This window comes from Gigantopelta aegis, chromosome 7 (genome assembly GCF_016097555.1).
Source record: "Gigantopelta aegis isolate Gae_Host chromosome 7, Gae_host_genome, whole genome shotgun sequence".
NCBI lineage: Eukaryota > Metazoa > Mollusca > Gastropoda > Neomphalida > Peltospiridae > Gigantopelta > Gigantopelta aegis.
Window position 1 is genome coordinate 41,990,588 of NC_054705.1, and position 21,245 is coordinate 42,011,832.

The 21,245-nt window shown below is 37.3% G+C and overlaps 1 protein-coding gene across 4 annotated transcripts in view; it reads right to left on the reverse strand.

The window, feature by feature from the left end:
• LOC121377346 (uncharacterized protein C8orf34-like) overlaps nucleotides 1-21,245 on the reverse strand; it is a 34,064-nt gene that overhangs the window by 9,698 nt on the left and 3,121 nt on the right. Inside the window, exons 4-13 of one of the 4 annotated variants that reach the window (XM_041505300.1) lie at nucleotides 20,450-20,539; nucleotides 17,841-18,001; nucleotides 16,368-16,504; nucleotides 15,680-15,825; nucleotides 14,794-14,861; nucleotides 14,178-14,224; nucleotides 8,042-8,079; nucleotides 7,025-7,093; nucleotides 4,849-4,910; nucleotides 360-393 (exon numbers count right to left, since the gene is read on the reverse strand). In XM_041505300.1, coding sequence (XP_041361234.1) covers nucleotides 360-393; nucleotides 4,849-4,910; nucleotides 7,025-7,093; nucleotides 8,042-8,079; nucleotides 14,178-14,224; nucleotides 14,794-14,861; nucleotides 15,680-15,825; nucleotides 16,368-16,504; nucleotides 17,841-18,001; nucleotides 20,450-20,539 — 852 coding nt within the window. Of the gene's footprint in view, nucleotides 1-359; nucleotides 394-4,848; nucleotides 4,911-6,979; nucleotides 7,094-8,041; nucleotides 8,080-11,308; nucleotides 11,326-14,177; nucleotides 14,225-14,793; nucleotides 14,862-15,679; nucleotides 15,826-16,367; nucleotides 16,505-17,840; nucleotides 18,002-20,449; nucleotides 20,540-21,245 lie in introns of all 4 variants that reach the window. The other 3 variants (XM_041505298.1, XM_041505301.1, XM_041505299.1) reach the window with 3 other exon arrangements.

A 21,245-nucleotide genomic window follows, 5' to 3' on the forward strand; every position in this document is an offset into this window, starting at 1 on the left:
ATTCAAAGTGAACCTGTAATTTTATGTGAGCCTATATTCAAAGTGAATCAGTAATTTTATGTGAGCCTATATTCAAAGTGAACCTGTAATTTTATGTGAGTCTATATTCAAAGTGAATCAGTAATTTTATGTGAGTCTATATTCAAAGTGAACCTGTAATTTTATGTGAGCCTATATTCAAAGTGAACCTGTAATTTTATGTGAGCCTATATTCAAAGTGAACCAGTAATTTTATGTGAGTCTATATTCAAAGTGAACCAGTAATTTTATGTGAGCCTATATTCAAAGTGAATCAGTAATTTGTTAATAAAGAAAAGAAAGAAGTTTTTATTTATAACAACAACAAAAACATAACATACCATCTGAATCGGGGACGCTCCAAACTGGCTTTCTCTGAAATAATAAGACATTAAAATTATTGCTATTGCCGTAACAAGTCTATTACATGTCCATTACAATAACAGAAATTTATAATGCTCATTCAGAACAGGGCTTCTAGAATTTTAATAAAATCCACTAGCCATGGGATCAGTGATTTAAAAATTTTACTAGCCACTATTAAAAATTAAATAGCCCTACTTTACTTTAAGTTTATACAAGTTTACTAAATAATAGTAATAATCAGTGATGTCACCTAAATATACTACTCAAAAGAATTTAAGGGTCAAAAATTTATAACCAAATAAGTTTCAGAGTGTATTAGATTGATGATGTAAACTACACCAAATTTTTTATTTATTGTTCCATATTTACAAAAACCCACAAATAAACGTCACTGTATACAAGAAAGTCGCATGACATGCTGTCAAAGTTGAAGGTTGTCAAACATGGATTTTACACATTAGAACATTCGTTTAATAGTGTGTGAATCCACACGTGGCGCGAATACACTCGACACATCGTTGCCTCATGCTGTTGATCAGACGTCTGAAGAACTCTTGGGGAATGGCCTGCCACTCTGCCATAAGAAGTTGACCCAGATCATGAAGGTTGGCCGGAGGGGCATGGTTATCCCGAACTCTCCTGCCTAATTTGTCCCAGGCGTGCTCTGTTGGGGCCAAGTCAGGCGAATATGCTGGCCAATCCATCCTGGCGATACCTTGTTGTCTGAGAAAGTCCGTTACCACCCTGGCGCGGTGGGGTCTGGCATTGTCATCCTGCAGAAATGCCCCACCGCCAATCTGCTGAAGGCCTGGGAGAACCAACGGCCGGATAATCTCATTCAAATAGCGGATTCCATTCAGATTGCCATCCACCACATAGAGTGGGGTCCTGTGGTGGATAGAGATGCCGCCCCACACCATGACGCTGCCACCACTGAACCGGTGACGTTGTCTAACGTTAACGTCAGCGAAGTGCTCCCCAGGACGTCTGTAGACACGAACCCGACCGTCGTTGAACTGGAGACTAAACCTGAACATCACTCGACCCCACTGAAGACGTTGCCACCGCAGATGAAGCGTGCACCAGTGACATCTGGCCGTTCTGTGACGTGGTAGGAGTGGTGGTCGAACAGCCTGGTGACGGCAGCGTAGATTATTGGCTCTCAGACGATTGCGTATGGTTTGATCAGACACTCGAGTTCCAGTCGCAGTCACGTAATCGGCGTGCAGTGGTTGTGCGTTGACGTAGAGCCATATTGGTGATGTAGCGGTCCTCTCTATTTGTAGTGCTTCGGGGTCTTCCCGAACGTGGACGATTTCGAACAGAATTCGTTGCTTGGTACCGTTGCCACAGTCGGCCAACGACACTCTGACTGACACCAAGTCTCAGAGCAACATTTCTTTGCGTATTGCCATCCTGAAGCCAAGCAATAGCCCTTCCTCGATCTTCGATAGTCAGTTGAAGTCGTACCATTGTCGAATTTGGAGTGTGCACCGTACACGAACGCAAGCTCCAATTATACGGAAATACAGCATTGGGAACATGGAATACACGTGCAAAGCATGAAAATGAAGCGCTTTGTGAAAAAGCAAGTTATGGGCACTTAGCAGACCTTTCGCTTTCACCCTAATTTACGTGCAAATGTAAGCATGTTTTCACCATTAGAACTAGTCGACAGTGTCAATGACAGTGGATTTTAATTCATTTATGGGTTGCTTAGACCCACTTTCGTCAAAATGGAACAATACCATGCATGACATTATGGTCTAGCTAATATAATTGACATTCAGAAAATAATGTCGAAAATATCGTCTGACCCTTAAATTCTTTTGAGTAGTATAGATAGAGCTTAAAAACACTAACATTGAGGGGTTGGGGTGGGGGCAGGATATTCACATTTACAAAATAAGACTTAACTGCAACATTTGAAGAAAAAAAAAATCACTAGCTGTCAGGCATGGCAGTAGTAGTTATTTACTAACACAACATTGAATATCACTAGCCATGGGAGTGGGGCTACCATAATCTAGAAGCCCTGTCTGGCATGGCAGTAGTAGTTATCTACTAACACAACATTGAATATCACTAGCCATGGGAGTGGGGCTACCATAATCTAGAAGCCCTGTCTGACATGGCAGTAGTAGTTATCTACTAACACAACATTGAATATCACTAGCCATGGGAGTGGGGCTACCATAATCTAGAAGCCCTGTCTGACATGGCAGTAGTAGTTATCTACTAACACAACATTGAATATCACTAGCCATGGGAGTGGGGCTACCATAATCTAGAAGCCCTGTCTGACATGGCAGTAGTAGTTATCTACTAACACAACATTGAATATCACTAGCCATGGGAGTGGGGCTACCATAATCTAGAAGCCCTGTCTGACATGGCAGTAGTAGTTATCTACTAACACAACATTGAATATCACTAGCCATGGGAGTGGGGCTACCATAATCTAGAAGCCCTGTCTGGCATGGCAGTAGTAGTTATCTACTAACACAACATTGAATATCACTAGCCATGGGAGTGGGGCTACCATAATCTAGAAGCCCTGTCTGGCATGGCAGTAGTAGTTATCTACTAACACAACATTGAATATCACTAGCCATGGGAGTTGGGCTACCATAATCTAGAAGCCCTGTCTGGCATGGCAGTAGTAGTTATCTACTAACACAACATTGAATATCACTAGCCATGGGAGTGGGGCTACCATAATCTAGAAGCCCTGTCTGGCATGGCGATAGTTGTTATCTACTAACACAACATTGAATATCACTAGCCATGGGAGTGGGGCTACCATAATCTAGAAGCCCTGCTCTTTCATACCGGCCTCGGTGATGTTGTGGTTACGCCATCAGAACTAAGGCTGGTAGGTACCAGGCTCACAGCCCGGTACCAGCTCCCACCCAGAGCGAGTTTTAACGACTCAATGAGTAGGTGTAACACCACTGCACCAACTTCTCTCACTAACGACTAAAAACTAACCATTAACCCTCTGTCCTGGACAGACAGCCCAGATAGCTGAGGTGTGTGCCCAGGACAGCGTGCTTGAACCTTAATTGGATATAAGCACGGAAATAAGTTGAAATGAAATGAATGTATGAAATACTTGGTGGCGGGATGTAGCCCAATGGTAAAGCGCTCGGTTGATGCACAGTTGGTTTGGGATCGATCCCCGTTGATGGGCCTATTGGACTATTTCTCATTCCAGCCAGTGTACCACGACTGGTATATCACAGGCTGTGGTGTGGGATGCTGCATATAAAACATCCCTTGCTGCTAATGGAAAAATGTAGCGGGTTTCCTCTCAAAGACTATATGCTAGAATCACCAAATGTTTGACATCCAATAGCCCATGATCAATGTGCTCCAGTGGTATCAATCATGGAGCGTTAAAATTTATTCTGTTTAACGACACAACTCGAGCAGATTGATTTATTAATCATCAGCTATTGGATGTCAAACATTTGGTAATTTTTTAGACAAAGTCCTCGAGGAAGCCCGCTATATTTTTCATCAGCACTAATTCAAAACACACAAAGGAAAGGAATATTTGCTTAACAACACCTCAGCACATTTTAAACTTAATTAATCAAGTCCTGTACCAAACTGATAATAGAAAGAAAGAAAGAAATGTTTTATTTAACGACGCACTCAACACATTTTATTTACAGTTATATGGTGTCAGACATATGGTTAAGGACCACACAGATTTTGAGAGGAAACCCGCTGTCGCCACTACATAGGCTACTCTTTCCGATTAGTAGCAAGGGATCTTTTATTTGCGCTTCCCACAGGCAGGATAGCACAAACCATGGCCTTCGTTGAACCAGTTATGGATCACTGGTCGGTGCAAGTGGTTTACACCTACCCATTGAGACTTGCGGAGCACTCACTCAGGGTTTGGAGTCGGTATCTGGATTAAAAATCCCATGCCTCGACTGGGATCCGAACTCAGTACCTACCAGCCTGTAGACCGATGTCCTAACCACGACGCCACCGAGGCCAGTAAACTGATAATATTGATCATCTTTATAATTTATTTATGAAAAAAAGTTTTTGAAACATTGACACTTTCAAGTTTAACAGACCTTACTGAACCATTATTAAAAAGTTTGTTTTGTTTCATTTGACGACACCACTAGAGCACATTCATTAATTAATCATCGGCTATTGTATGTCAAACATTTGGTAATTTTGACACGTAATCATCTGAGGAAACCCGCTTACATTTTTCCTAATGCAGCGAGGGATCTTTTATATGCACTTTCTCACAGACAGGAAACAACATACCACGGCCGTTGACCAGTTGTGGTGCATTGGTTGAAAGAAGAAAAAAACCCAGTCAGTTGAATTGATCCACCGAGGTGGTTCGATCCTGCGACACAAGCACCTCAAGCAAGCAGTCAACTGACTGAGCTAAATTCCGCCCCAGTAATTATTATTTAACAAACTTACCGGTCCGGCAACCTGCGACACACTTTCAAATTCATCATCACTCTCTAAACCGGACTGGCCAACTGAAAATATTAAAAATATTATTCTGTATTAATCATTGTTAAAAATTAATTTTAACCTATTAATTCTTAATAATAAAAAAATAAAAAATGTAACATATTAATTCTTAATATTTACCAGTAATACTAAAAAAATTAAATTAATCTTTTAAATTTCTTTTTAACATTGCAAGTTTTACATAAAAGTATGTGTCTGTGATCATTCAGATGTTAATTCTTGGATTATATCATAGAGCAAACAGCTTTTACATTTCCGAAAAACTTCCAGGTGTGTGTGCAGGGAAGCATTTTGGGTGGTTGAAATACACCCTGCTCTTAACAAATTTTCGTTTCTTAAAAATATTTTCTGTAGGAGCACGACTCAAAACCTCCATTAGTCTAGCAACCCCACCCCACCCCAACCCACCTCCTTGCATAATTTCCGGCACATACACCTGACTTGAATGTCACAGAAACCAGGGCTTCTACATTATGGTAGCCCCACTCCCATGGCTAGTGATATTCAGTGTTGGGCTAGTAAATAACTACTATTGCCATGCCAGACAGGGCTTCTAGATTATGGTAGCCCCACTCCCATGGCTAGTGATATTCAGTGTTGGGCTAGTAAATAACTACTATTGCCATGCCAGACAGGGCTTCTAGATTATGGTAGCCCCACTCCCATGGCTAGTGATATTCAGTGTTGGGCTAGTAAATAACTACTATTGCCATGCCAGACAGGGCTTCTAGATTATGGTAGCCCCACTCCCATGGCTAGTGATAATCAGTGTTGGGTTAGTAAATAACTACTATTGCCATGCCAGACAGGGCTTCTAGATTACGGTGGCCGCCCCACTCCCATGGCTAGTGATAATCAGTGTTGGGTTAGTAAATAACTACTATTGCCATGCCAGACAGGGCTTCTAGATTATGGTAGCCCCACTCCCATGGCTAGTGATAATCAGTGTTGGGTTAGTAAATAACTACTATTGCCATGCCCGACGGCTAGTGGATTTGTTTTGATCAAATGCTGCGGTTAAGTCTATTTTGTAAATATGAATATTCTGCCCCCACCCCAACCCCCCAATGTTAGTGTTTTTAAGCTCGATCTCCCTCTTTAGGTGACATACCTAATTATTATTATTATTTAGTACAATTGTATTAACTTAAAGTAAAGTAGGGCTAGTGAATTTTTAATCGTGGCTAGTAAAAAACATTAAAGCACTGATCCTATGGCTAGTGGATTTTATAAAAATTCTAGAAGTCCTGCTGAAACGGTGGTCTATATTTAATCTAAACATTATGCTTCGATTTTTAATACTAGCAATAATTCAGGAACATCTGTCAAACATTTTAATGATGGGAGGGATAATAGAAGACCACAAGCTACCTTATGTTTTTTTTTTAATGACATGTGGTTTTAAAGACCCAAAACTCGTAATCAAGAAATACAACAGGTGAACGGATGTTAAAATGCAGAAAACGTGCAATTAGTTTGTTGCAAAAATCAAGCACATAAAATCTTGTGACAATCAGTAAACCAGCTAAAAATAACAATAACAATCATAATAATTTTAACAATGTTTTAAAATTGCTGGACAAATACATGTATAAGAGGAAATTTAACAATTACTATGGGTTGGTGGTTGAATTAACTTTAAGGCATCAACTGTGGGTGGGTGGTTGAATATAACTTTAAGAAACTAACTATGGGTGGGTGATTGGCTATAACTGTAAGAAAAAAACTACGGGTGGGTGGTGGTTGACTTTAACTTTAAGGAACCAACTATGGGTGGGTAACTTTAACAAACCAACTACAGGTGGGTGGTTGGCTATAACTTTAAGAAACCAACTACGGGTGGGTGGTTGGCTACAACTTTAAGAAACCAACTATGGGTGGGTGGGTGGTTGACTATACCTTTAAGAAACCAACTACGGGTGGGTGGGTGGTTGGTTGACTAAAACTTTAAGAAACCAACTACGGGTGGGTGGTTGGTTGAATTAACTTTAAGGAACCAACTACAGGTGGTTGACTATAACTAAGAAACCAACTATGGGTGGGTGGTTGACTATAACTTTAAGAAACCAATTACGGGTGGGTGGTTGACTCTTGTTGTGTTGCGTACTGTACAAAGTACCTGGTGATCGCACACGCTCCTCTTCACTCTCGTAAGTACTAGACTCAGGGTAGTCTCCATACCCACGCACTATAATTAAGCAAAGTATTCAATCAATAAATTGAGCAGAAGGAACAATCTTTATTTTTAAAAGGTGTTTAAATTAAAATTCCTACCTTCAAGTTACAATGTTTAAATTAGAAGTTACAATGACATATTTTTCTATTTTTAAATTTATTTTGTGATAAATAAATACAAATTAATCAATTTAACACATAATTTGTATTTAGTAACTCAGAACTGTTGAAATTGTAATGAGTTTCAAGGTTTCAAACTTTATCTAAAACAAATTTGTCTTATATGCCACTTCATTTTAATCTTTTCAGTATGTACACTATACACAAATAAAACAACATACATCACTATTAAATATATATATATAGATATCATATATATCATCTAAACTTTTAAATTTCTTTCAATCAAAAAGCAAATTTAACACAGGATTTTTAATATTTTTTATAAAATTAAAAAAAACCTAAACTTTATTGGGAATGAAAACATACATACTGTCAAAGAATATTTTGTTTTAAAACATTTTATTAGCAACATTTGCTATCTGTTTAAAAATTGATTAGCAACTAGTATTTAATGTTAGAAAATTGCATAGCGATCTGTAAAACATGTGTAGCGAATTGCGACACGCTGCTGAGCAAAATGCTCCCTGTTATCTCCCGATTGCCACTCGACAAAAGGATAATTTTATATTCAAATATCCGAAAACACATTAAAAAGCACATTCAATTAACCGTTGGATTTTGTATTGTCATAATGGCAAATGGTTCCATGCAGGACACATATATTCAAATATCCAAAATATACAATAATTCGATATCCAATTAAGTGGATTTGACTGTATTTTACAACTTGGCAAAAACGTTTTTTTTGTCTGGTTTTAACTTTACTTTTAATTACAATGAAGTTAGGCTTTAATCTGTCACTTGGTGAAGCTGGCACTAGAAATAATAAACAACTTACTGTGCTTGTATGGGAGGCTTTTTGAAGGAGGAAACAAGCTGTAAGAAGCAGACAGACGAAATACAGAGAGAGATCCACCTAGAAATCACGACACTACGAATGGCACGTAAGTCTATCGTTAGTTGATGACAGTGGGGAGATTTTCAATGCAGGCCAATGGCACGTATGTCTATCATTAGTATATGGCAGGGGGGCGATATTCAATGGCCAATAGCATGTACGTCTATCGGTAGTAGGTGGTGGGGCTGATTTCCAATGGCAGGATTTCTGCCAGAAAGTAAAACAGGTATGGCGCCATACCCATATTTTTTGCAGATTTTTTTTTTTATTTAGACTTTTGATAAACTTACCAGTAATTACTCTAATCATTACTGTATGATTTTCTTAACCCTAACCCTAAACTTAACCCATTTACTTTCTGGGGGAGACCCTCCATACCCCCGTTGACTGTGGTTGCATTCAATTTCATAGTGCCATACCCAAAAATCATTAGTAGGTAGTGTGGGGGAGGATGACTTTCAATGGCCAATGGCACGTATGTCTATCATTAGTAGGTAGTGTGGGGGAGGATGATTTTCAATTATTAATGGCACGTATGTCTATCATTAGTAGGTAGTGTGGGGGAGGATGATTTTCAGTGGCAATTAATGGGGGGAGACCAATGGCACGTATGTCTATCTTTAGTAGGTAGTGTGGGGGAGGATGATTTTCAATGATCAATGGCACGTATGTCTATCATTAGTAGGTAGTGTGGGGGAGGATGATTTTCAATGATCAATGGCACGTATGTCTATCATTAGTAGGTAGTGTGGGGGAGGATGATTTTCAATGACCAATGGCACGTATGTCTATCATTAGTAGGTAGTGTGGGGGAGCATGATTTTCAATGGCCAATGGACCATAAGTCTATCATTAGTAAATGGTGGGTGGTGTTTTCAATTATTAATGGCACATACATGTACATCTATCAACAGTAGATGGCAGGGGGTTATTTTCAATGGCCACTGATGCTATCACTACTTTACATGCTTACCTATTTCTCTTTCCAGCCAGTGCTTCACGACTGGTATATCAAAGGCTGTGGTATGTGTTATCCTGTCTGTGGGATGGTGCATATAAAAGATTCCTTGCTACTAATGGAAAAATGTAGAGGGTTTCCTCTCTAAGACTATATGTCAAAATTACCAAATGTCTGACATTAAATAGCCGATGATTAATAAATCAATCTGCTCTAGTGGTGTCGTTAAACTTTTTTTTTTACATGCTAACAGTTATACAGCCTTGCTGTACTCAGTAAATGTAACAGCTATCTTGTCATGTTTCAATTACATACCCCACTGTTCTCAGAAGATACAATAACAGCAGCATATAATTTTGAATGCACAAACAAAAAACAGGTTATGCAAAACAAGCTATTTATAAACGCCTGACGAACAAAACTATCAATCTGACAATCTTGAGAGGGCGTTGTTTACTTTGACAGATAACAAACAACTCGGTCTACATGTATGTATAATGTGAAAAGAGTTAAAGGTACATACCTGTAATATATTGAAGTTAAATACAATTAGCTACTCCCTCGGTTGTACAACAAAGTCTCCCGAGATCACGTGTTAATTCATTCTTGTAGTGATTGTCTTACGTCTGTGTCATGTCATGTTGTGCTGTTGTCAGAATATATATATTCGAGGGAGTTGACAACTGCACAACATGACACGACACAGACAGTAAGACAATCACTACAAGAATGAATTAACACGTGATCTCGGGAGACTTTGTTGTACAACCGAGGGAGTAGCTAATTGTATTTAACTTCAATATATTACAATACCCTAGTTTCAACCCATGAAAATTAACACTAAGTTTAGTTGATCTACAAACGCGAAACACATTTGGATAAAGTTACAAATGAGTGAAACTGTTACTTCTCAGACGCATGTGCATTTTTTTAAATATGATAAAATGCATTTTGTGATATTAAACACACCCAGATGACCAAAGACACTTTGAATGTACGGAAATTGATAATCTAAACCATAAAATCTAAGTAGAGTATGATTTCAGTTATCAAAAATGGCCATAATAGTAAAAAATATACCATAGTGTTTAAAAACTAGGGTATATCCCTTTAAGTAGTTTTGAACATCGAACAAAATGGTAAGTTAAAATTTTCAGGGAATTATATTGAATATTATATGTATGCAGTGGAAACAAAAAGGTAGGTTGATGTGCCATTCATCATGCCTAGTATTAAAATGTATGCAAAAGAAAAATGTTAGAACATTATGTAAAATTAATTGTTAAGACTAAGAGATGGCAAATATCTATAATACTGATATGAATGAATGAATGAATGAATGAATGAATGAATGAATGAATGGATGGATGGATGGATGGATGGATGGATGAATCAATCAATCAATCAATCAATGGATGAATGAATCAATGGATGAATCAAGCAATCAAAGGATGGATGAATGAATGAATGAATGAATGAATGAATGAATGAATGACAGCCCAGCATAAAAAAATATATCGACTGCTGGGATATAACGACTATGAACTACCCAAAGGGAAGTAGTTTAATTTTTATTTTCAAGAAAAAAGGTTTTCTATATTGTCAGACAAAACAACATCTACCAAAGAACTTGCTGCTGGAAGTATTTTAGGACAAGAAGTGTAGAAATTAAGAGTGAATCAAACAACAAAACAACAACTCGTGCTAAGTGCTGTAAGGTCAATAACAGGATACTGTGGCAACATACATTCTTCTTCTTTTTTCACAATAAATTTAACATCTATAATGATATTTTTATGTTATATTTGATGGATGGTACAATTTTTTACTTTAATATAAAAACTTGCACTTAATATTTCTCTATAGTCATGAAAAATAAAACCATACCACTAACTAAATGCAGTCATCTACTTATAATGGAAATGACTATTTAGATAGGAGTAAAAGATAATATTAAAAAAACGTCTTATCCCATAGCTGAAATAATTGTTTTTGAATTTGAGCGATTTTACTATTTTAATTATTCTCTAATGAAAAATTAGAAATTCTTACAAATTGTTCATTGTAAAATTCAAGGAATCTGTAATTTAGGGTACAATTTCAATTGCCATCAGACAAGTGCCAATTATGTTTGTTGGGCAAGTTTAATTGTGTATGAAGCCAAAACATTGGTGCCACAATGTCCTATCATCGACCTTAATAACAAAAATGTGAGAAAGCTGAAGTTGACTATTTTAACCTAGACTCACCACTCGACACGACTGGCCTGATATGAAAATTGTGAAAATGTGATACATGTATAGAAAGTAGTCATTTATTAATGTTCATTGTAAACTGATGGCGAGTGTGTTCTGTACTGTGATTGGTTAATTACATTCTTTTTCCGGGATCAAATGAAAATAACACCTGGAAAGCTAATGACATCATTAGAAAGTGGAACAGGCCAAGCTGACGGTTCAAGAGTCTACAGTTAGACTGTAGCCAGGTATTTTTGTCAAGAAGACCGGCCTCGGTGGCGTCGTGGTTAGGCCATCGGTCTACAGGCTGATAGGTACTGGGTTCGGATCCCAGTCGAGGCGTGGGATTTTTAATTCAGATACCGACTCCAAACCCTGAGTGAGTGCTCCGCAAGGCTCAATGGGTTGGCGTAAACCACTTGCACCGACCAGTGATCCATAACTGGTTCAACAAAGGCCATGGTTTGTGCTATCCTGCCTGTGGGAAGCGCAAATAAAAGATCCCTTGCTGCTAATCGGAAAGAGTAGCCCATGCAGTGGCGACAGCGGGTTTCCTCTTAAAATCTGTGTGGTCCTTAACCATATGTCCGACACCATATAACCGGAAATAAAATGTGTTGAGTGTGTCGTTAAATAAAACATTTCTTTCTTTTTTTTTTGTCAAGAAATACCAAATATAGAGTTAGTTCCATAGAAAAATGATTCAGTTTACAATGGACATAACCATATGGAGTTTTTAGATTTGCAGTTACTGTCTATTTGATGCCCACAAACATTTAATTTTTAACCTCAAGCTAACGTTGTTGGACAAAAATGACATTTACGGGACCAAATATACAATAACAGCCGCAAATCTAAAAACTCCATATGATCATCTCCTAATTATCTTCATAAGCGGAGGCAGGACGTAGCTCAGTGGTAAAGCATTTGCCTGATGATGGTCGGTCTAGAATCGATCCCTTTCAGTGGGCCCATTCTCGTTCCAGCCAGTGCACCATGATTGGTATATCAAAGGTCGTGGTATGTACTATCCTGTTTGTGGGATTGTGCATATAAAAGATTCCTTGCTACTAATGGAAAAAATGTAGTGGGTTTTCTGTTTAAGACTATATGTTAGAATTACCAAATGTTTGACATCCAATAGCTGATGATTAATATATCAATGTGCTCTAGTGGTGTCATTAAACAAAACAAACTTTAACTTTTATTTTCCTGAGCATGCCAATGCAGTTTCTTTGTAAAACGTTCAAGGAGACATGGAAACAAATACTGGATGCCCATTAATTACATTAATTAATGATTAATTACACATGTAACAAGCATTGTGAGCGTACTGCTAAAGCAATGCATGTTCCCGATATCCAAATATTTTTGCAGATTTATTTTTGTAAGTTGATCCTTTAACACAATTAATGACTCTTATCATTACTGTATGATTTTCTTAACCCTAACCCTAAACCAAAACCCATTATCTTTCTGGGAGAGGCCCCCCATACCCCCTTATCAACTGTGGTTGCATTCAGCACACATTGTAAATATTCAATTTCATAACTCCACACCCAAACATTTCTTTGTGACAGAAATACTGAATATATATCTAAACATTTCAGCTCAGTATTTTGAGGCATTGCAAAAAGCAAGTCTGGGAACCTAAGTCAGAAGAATTCATAGATGTATGGATGACAGACTGAAGACAAAACCTATGGTCCACTCCAGTTGGACTGGATGGGAGTAATAATTTTCAAAACACATAACATGCACACATAATCGCCATCTCCATAAAAAATAAAATATGATATAAAAGCTCATGCAAATGGAGACCAAAGAAATGGATTAACTTGAAGTTGTACAAAAATATGTGAACTTAAGAAAAGAAACAATTATATGAATGTAATACTTTTGACTTAGGGGTGGGAAGTATCCCAGTGGTAAAGTGCTCATGTGATGCGAGGTCAGTTTGGGATCGATCCCCGTCGGTGGGCCCATGGGGCTATTTCTCATTCCAGCCAGTGCACCAATTACCAAATGTTTGATATCCAATAGCCGATGATTAATTAATCAATGTGCTCCAGTGGTGTCGTTGAACAAAACACACTTTTACTTTTGACTTAAGTTTGTAATTAGATTTTTTATCTCTCATAAACCATGCTTTCAACATTGTCAAATTGTCCATGAATCCAATCCTATTTTAAGGGCGGGATGTAGCCCAGTGGCAAAGTGTTTGCTCGACGCGCAGTTGGTCTGGGATCGATCCCCGTCAGTGGACTCATTGGGCTATTTCTCGTTCCAGCCACTGCACCACGACTGGTAAATCAAAGGCCATGGTATGTGTTATCCTGTCTGTGGAATGGTGCGTATAAAAGATCCCTCAAAAAGAGTAGCCCATGAAGTGGCAACAGCGGGTTTCCTCTCTCAATATCTGTGTGGTTCTTAACTATATGTCCGACGCCATATAATCGTAAATAAAATGTGCTGAGTGTGTCATTAAATAAACCATTTCCTTCCTTCCTTCCAATCCTATTTCTGTCCAATCCTATTTCTGTCTTAACAACTGTTTTATTATTGTGCAGCACACTCACAAAAGAATGTTTACAGTGGCTTCAATACTATAATTATATAGCAATTAGCATAAAAACATTTCTTAATATATTTTTAACTAACTATCGTGCAGCTGAAATGAAAAATGATTATAATATTTGATCAATATTTTAGTTATTTTAGCTGTTTTTAATTTAAATGTATCAAATTGTTATTTTGTTTTCACACACTGACATGTATGTGCAAATGAATATAAAGTGTATTCTAGCACTAAGCAAATAACAATGGATAAAACTGGATACAAGCTAAAGTAATTATGTACAGTTTAATAAGTACTACTTACTGAATATTGAGTTTGACTTGAGTTTGTTCATTTCTTTGTCTCAAAATCTGAAACACAAATTTCAAAGTATTCAAACACAAACATCATCATTTATAAGATTTCATTCGTAAATTGGATTTTGTTACAATTAGTGTGGACTAGAGTAGTCAATGAATTTAACAACACCACGAAAATATAATACAGTAAAACCTCTTGAAATTGGACACCTTCCGAACGAAGTAAAATGTTTGGTTTTAAGAGGCATCCGGTTTAAAGAAGTTCACATTTTTTACCGATTTCTAAAAAGGGACCGTGGAAAATGTTCGGTTTTGAGAGATTTCTGGTTTACAGAGGGTCCGGTTTTAAGAGATTTCCGGTTTACAGAGGGTCCGGTTTTGAGAGATTTCACTGTGTATATATAATAACAAATTTATGAAACTTACCCTCTGAATCAACAAATTTAAGTACATGTAAGATTCACGTAAACTGACTTCCCGTAGTCTAAGATTTCAAAATATTGTCCACTGTATTAACTGACATTCAGGTTATTAAACAAAAACTTGTAGCTGTTGATTTGTTTAATAAACTCTTCAAAGAAAATAATTTTAAAATATGTAATAAAAACTTGTTTACTTACCTTGCTGAGTTTATAACCAGATTTTGAAATTTTTGTTACGCCTTCATTTGCCAATTCATTGGGATCCTCTGAAAAATAAAACAAATACAGTACAGACCTGGTTCAACCTAAGCATTTTATGCAAAATAATCCATTTGCTATAATGGAGTTATAATGTTCACATTTCTGCCACTGTATTTTTTTCTTTGCATTTGGGTCAGGTCATCATGAATGATCAATCCAATTTTTTTTTTAGCCCTGTATCTCATGATATAGATGTTCAGGGGTACAAATCTCTTCAAAATCATTCTCTGACTCCATTTTATCCACCATTTTTACAAAAAAAGGTCAAAACTGATGCAGTTAACCAAAGCACTGAATAATGCATGTTTGTTGTCTGTGTCACCATATATCTCACCTTTTTAACTTCATAAAGGCAGAGATGCAGAAATGAAAAATATTCCACTAGCCCGCCAGACTAGAACCAACTAAAATTTACTAGCCCGCCAGAATTTCTACTAGTCTACAGAAAAATATATTAAGAATATTATAATATACAGTGTCTTCACTTCAAATGGTATATATAGATATATTGACAAAACATTATTAAAAACACTTCGTAAGTAATCAACATCACGTGGCAAACGAAATAAAAAAAGATGGATAGACCGTCGGACCGGTAGTTGCATTTTTTAACTCGTCCATCAGAATTTTTACTCACATTTGGCAAGCACTTTCTGCAGCCCTGATAAAGGCAAGACAATAAGTGTCCTTTCCAGTTTAAAAGTGGCCTTTTTCAGTAGCTCAAGAGGACCCTCTATTAATGTCCCTTGATTCTCATATTATTGTCCCCCCCCCCCCCCACCACCCTCCAGATACTTTAGGCTATAAACGGTCCTGCAAGTACCTAGCAGTTCAATTGCGTCATCATTTTCGTCGTCCAAATCTCCGCCGAATCCCAAATCCACGTCTTTCTTGTTTGAGGAATGTAGCATCTTCTCCAGCTGAGCGCGATGCTGTCGCGACGTCATTTTCACATTTCTCACACTCGGTCTGGAATGTAAATAATTAAACCTCCATTACATTCATTACTATTTAAAGCCATCCCATTGGTCTAGCAGAGTAAATGTGAGTTTGTTGTCGGGGAACGTCAGATATAAGATGACGTCACTTTATATTGGTGTGTTATTGACCAGTATTGTTAAAAAAATATATTTTAAAGTTTGTTTTGTTTAACGACACCACTACAGCACCGAGGGTGCAAAGGAAAGTTTCTAGGGAGTTCAGGGGTATGCTCCCCCATAAAATTTTGAAAAACTAGATATCCTGAAATGCAATTCAAGTAAAATTCATCTCTGCATTAAGATTTACTATCAATAATATTTTTGATTCAGAACTATTGGGGTTGTTAGAGGACACTCCCCCCCCCCCCCCCCCCCCCCCCTCATGGTGAAGCTTGGCCGCCGACAGCCGCTTCATGGTGAAGAGCGGTTGGCGACAGCCAGAAGGCACAATAAGGCAAGCAGGGCAGGGCATGGCATGGCATTTCAAAGGATTGGGATGTTAAACTAAGAAAAACTAACATAATATTATACCTGGTGGAGACCATGGATTGTTTTGTTTCTTGATCTCGATATGATACTGGAATGATCTCCGATGCCAGAGGATCTTCATTCTCCATGTTATGATACGGTCCACGGTAACCATGGCTACTGTAAACCTCGCCATCATCCTATAGTCAGAATAATATATAACAGTTTTTCAAACATATTTTATTACCATAAAAACCAGAATTCCGCTGGATTTTTATGTTCCCCTATCATAAACCTTTTTCAGTGTACTGTGATGAACATCCATAGGTGCAACTATAAACCAAGTTTCATTGATCAAGGACTTGTAGTTTGTTAAAAACTGATATAAATAGGAAACTTTAATGCAAAAAATTGTTATGCTGTTGCCAGAAAATCAACACCTATATTTCACATTTATAGCATTTAAATTACACTTCAAGACACGACAAGAACCTTTGTCTTTCCCTGTTTAACAGAGTGAGGGGTTTTGGAGTGGTTAAATTTAGAAATTTTACCTGTATTCAGGTAACATGATGACACTAAGTGTCAAGCAACCATTTGCCCATTCCCACTTAACTGAGTGAGAAGTTTCAGAAAGAGTTCACTTTAAAATTGTGATAGTAACAGAAGAGTTCATTTTAAAATTGTGGTAGTAACAGAAGAGTTAATTTTAAAATTGTGGTAGTAACAGAAGAGTTCACTTTAAAATTGTGAAAGTAACAGAAGAGTTCATTTTAAAATTGTGGTAGTAAAACCACCAACATCCCCACTTAACTGAGTGAGAAGTTTCAGAAGAGTTCATTTTAAAATTGTGGTAGTAACAGAAGAGTTCATTTTAAAACTGTTGCAGTAAAACCACCAACATCCCCGTTTAACTGAGTGAGAACTTTCAGAAGAGTTCATTTTAAAATTGTAGTAGTAAAACCACCAACATCCCTGTTTAACTGAGTGAGAAGATCTGGAATAGTTCATTTAGAATTTGTAACAGTAAAACCAGATATTTACGCCATTAAATAAGAAAACACAGTAGGATTACCCATAATTTTACCTTTACTGACGTAACACAATGACACTAACCTCCAAGCCAATTAAGTTCATTTTAAAATTGTGGTAGTAACAGAAGAGTTCATTTTAAAACTGTGGTAGTAAAATCACCAACATCCCCGCTTAACTGACTGAGAAGTGTCAGAAGAGTTAATTTAAAAATTGTAGTATTAAAACCACCAACATACCTGTTTAACTGAGTGAGAAGGTCTGGAAAAGTTAATTTAAAATTTGCACCATCAGAATCATCGTTTTATGCCATCAAAATTAGAACACACAGTAGAGTTAACCCCAACCAAACATTTGCCCATCCCTGTTTAATTTAGTGAAAAGATCTGGAATAGTTCATTTAAATTTGTAACAGTAAAACCAGATATTTACGCCATTAAACGAGAAAACACAGTAGGATTACCCCTAATTTTACCTTTACTGATGTAACATATTGACACTAACCTCCAAGCCAACTTTCGCCCACCCCCGTTTAACGGAGTGAGCCGGCTCAGAATGGCGGACACCAGTTTCTTTGGGAACAGGTTGATGCTCCTCCCACATATCATCGAATGATGTGGCCTTCACCTTCTTGTCGTTGTTCCACTCGGAACGCTGCTTTCTCGCTATAAGCAAAAATAACAACACCACTAGAGCACATTGAGTTAGTAATCATCAAAACCTGCTATATTTTTGCAATAGTAGCAAGGGATCTTTTATGGATGCACTGTATACTACCAAATCAAATCCCATAGATGACAACAGTAACATATGTGGCTAAAACTCCTACCTGCAGCATATCAATTGACATAAATACCATGGATATAAATGCTACAGCCCCTTAAACTTAAAGTGAATCAGAAAAAATTGGGGGTCAAGCTGTTTATTTCATAACTAATGGATAGCATCTATGACTACTACCTTAATTCGGCACAAAAGTTGAGTAGTTCTTTTCATAGGTACCCCATACCAGGGCTCGACAGTAAGGATTGTCCGCCTGTCCGGGATAGGTAGAATTTACTGGGGACATGTGAATACCCCATTTCACCTTGTGCTTCAAAATCCGATGATATCGCTAATTTTTTGCATTTATTCAGCGTGAACATGATCTTGTTGATTCTGTCCCAATGTCGGAAGTTGATATTTCGGTAACTTCCAATACGCATGCGTTAAAATGCCATAACGCAACAGATCAATTGTGATATTTCTTATGGCAAGCTATGGCTTTATGTAGCGCGCTGTCATTGGTCAATTGCTGTTGTCTGTAGGACTGGAAAAGGGCCAGGGGCAGCGTATATTTACGTAAGTATTTTCTCACAAAACCACCCTTCTAAATCAATAAATAAACCATGCAGTGATTTCAGTAGAATTCGTAAGTAAGTGGCTGAGTAGCAAATGTAAACGGCAAAAGACCTACATACATCATACTTCCATCTGTATAAATAGTTGAATCAGCAAGATTGAAAGTGGATGGCAAAATAATTTAATTAGGGTAACATAGACGGGCAATTTCGCACCATAGATTATAAGATGTCAATGCTAGCACCTATTGAAAACAATAACATGTGACATCAATTATCTGTCAAATAAACATACCGACATATTATGTCGGTATGTTGGTATGTTTTATTTTATTTTGTTCCTGTGATATGTGACTAGATTGGTGAACGATTGTTTGAAACACTGGTGCTGAGGTTTATCTTATTGAGCATATCAATCAGTTGATTTTTTTATATTCTTTGTTTTATTTATTGTGATATGGATGCCACTACAATTGATGTTCGGTGATTTGAAACTCGAGTGCTAATGTTCATCTTATTGAACATAATATTCATCAGTTGACTGTTGTCATTTGATTGTGTGGGGTTTGTTTTACTGAGATTTGTGACTCACCGACTACATTGAAGATTTTATTGTTACGTTCACAATCTTATTTTGTGATGAAATAAAGATTTTTCTAGTCGACTCCTGGATACTCATGTCATGTGATGAATGCAGAAAACAAAACAAAAGTAAAAAAAAATACAAGGACGTGGTATATCTGATAGGACAGGTAGTTTTATTTTTTGCATGTCTTACAGGACAGGTGCCGTAAAAAGTTAATGTAGAGCCCTGCATACATGTTTTAAGTACAAGGCTACTTGACACAGTGGTATTAGATGAAATAAAATTGCATTAATTTTTTGCCCAGATTAAACTATTTTTTTTTTTACAGCCAACACATTCACATTTATCACCGATCACAGAACTTGTGATGTTGACTTCTCTATTAATAGTTGGGTGCATCTCGAACATTGACCTAGTCAGAAGTTATTTGGTTTAGTACTACCTTACGTGCACCACCCCATAGACATGATAGCACATACCACAGCCTTTGATATGCCAGTCATGGTGCACTGGCTGAACGAGAAATAGCCCACTGACTGGAATCGATTCTACACTGACCGCACATCAAACGAGCACTTTAATACTGGGCTACAAATGACTAACCCTTACAATACATCAAGGCACGAAACTGTCATTAAAAATTTACATTTATTTCAATACTGGGCAATCAACCGATGATACATCAAAACCATTTTACACACATATGTATGAACGGCTTTGCGCTAATGCGCTATGCCATTCATACAGTGTGTAAAACGGTTTTGATGTTTATCATTGCATGAACGTCAATAATATAACGTTCAATTCTTAAGAAAACAAATAGTTTGTTTTTAATTTTATTTTTAGCAATCAAATATTGATTTTCAACCACTAAGCTTTTTAATATATTGCCAAAAGTACAATTTTCCAAAACTATGAGCAAAAATGTGATTTTTCCTAAACTTTCCAGGTCCTAAAAATGATTTTTTTTTTTTTTTTTAAACTTTCCAAAACCCGTACGAACCCTGCCTACTGCACTTCTGGCACAGAAGTGCCATCGGTGATGCTCCCGACCCATGGCAATGTGTATCTCAACAATGGCAAATGCCGTCGGTAACCGCTGTTAGGTTCGAGGCTTGGCCTTCTACTTGAAAGTGCCAAGATATCATTAAACAAACTCTACCTTTCCTTTAACATGGTTGACTGACCTTTGGACATTTGAATATCTTCTCCAGATTTTTTTGGTTTTAATTTTTTCGTTTGTGACATCCATGGCTTGTCGTAGCTTCTATTAAGCTCTGGAAAAAAATTCATTAAAAAGAAAACAAAAAATCAATATGACTGTCTCTGAATTGGGTAACCAGAATTTTGTAATTTACTTACATAGAGATGGCTACAGAACAAATTACATTTTAGTGAGGCAGTATAGAAGTTTGTTTGTTTTGTTTAACAACACTGAGACAGTATAGACAGTATAGAGGATTACATTTGTCATGTCCTGGGGTAAATCACTAGATTAATGCCTGATTTCCCAAAATAACAGGATGAATTATAAATAGTGTTAGAAAGTTAACGATGGAACCAACATTCAGTCTCATATTACTGACATTCAATCCCGCATTACACAACTATTCTTAATACAGACTTTACAATGCTAACAAAAAGGAAATGTTTGATTTAACAAAGCACTCAACACATTTTATTTACAGTTATATAACGTCAGACATATGGTTACGGACCACACAGATATTGAGAGGAAACCTGCTGTCACAATTTCATGGATTACTCATTTTGATTAGCAGCAAGAAATTTTTAATATACACCATCCCACAGATAGGATAGCACATACCACGGCCTTTGAAATACCAGTTGTGGAGCATTGGCAGGAACGAGAAATAGCCCAATGGGTCCACCCACGAGAATCGATCCTAGACCGACTGCGCATCAAGCGAACACTTTACCACTGGGCTACATCCCACCCCTACAACTGGTATATTCTGTTCT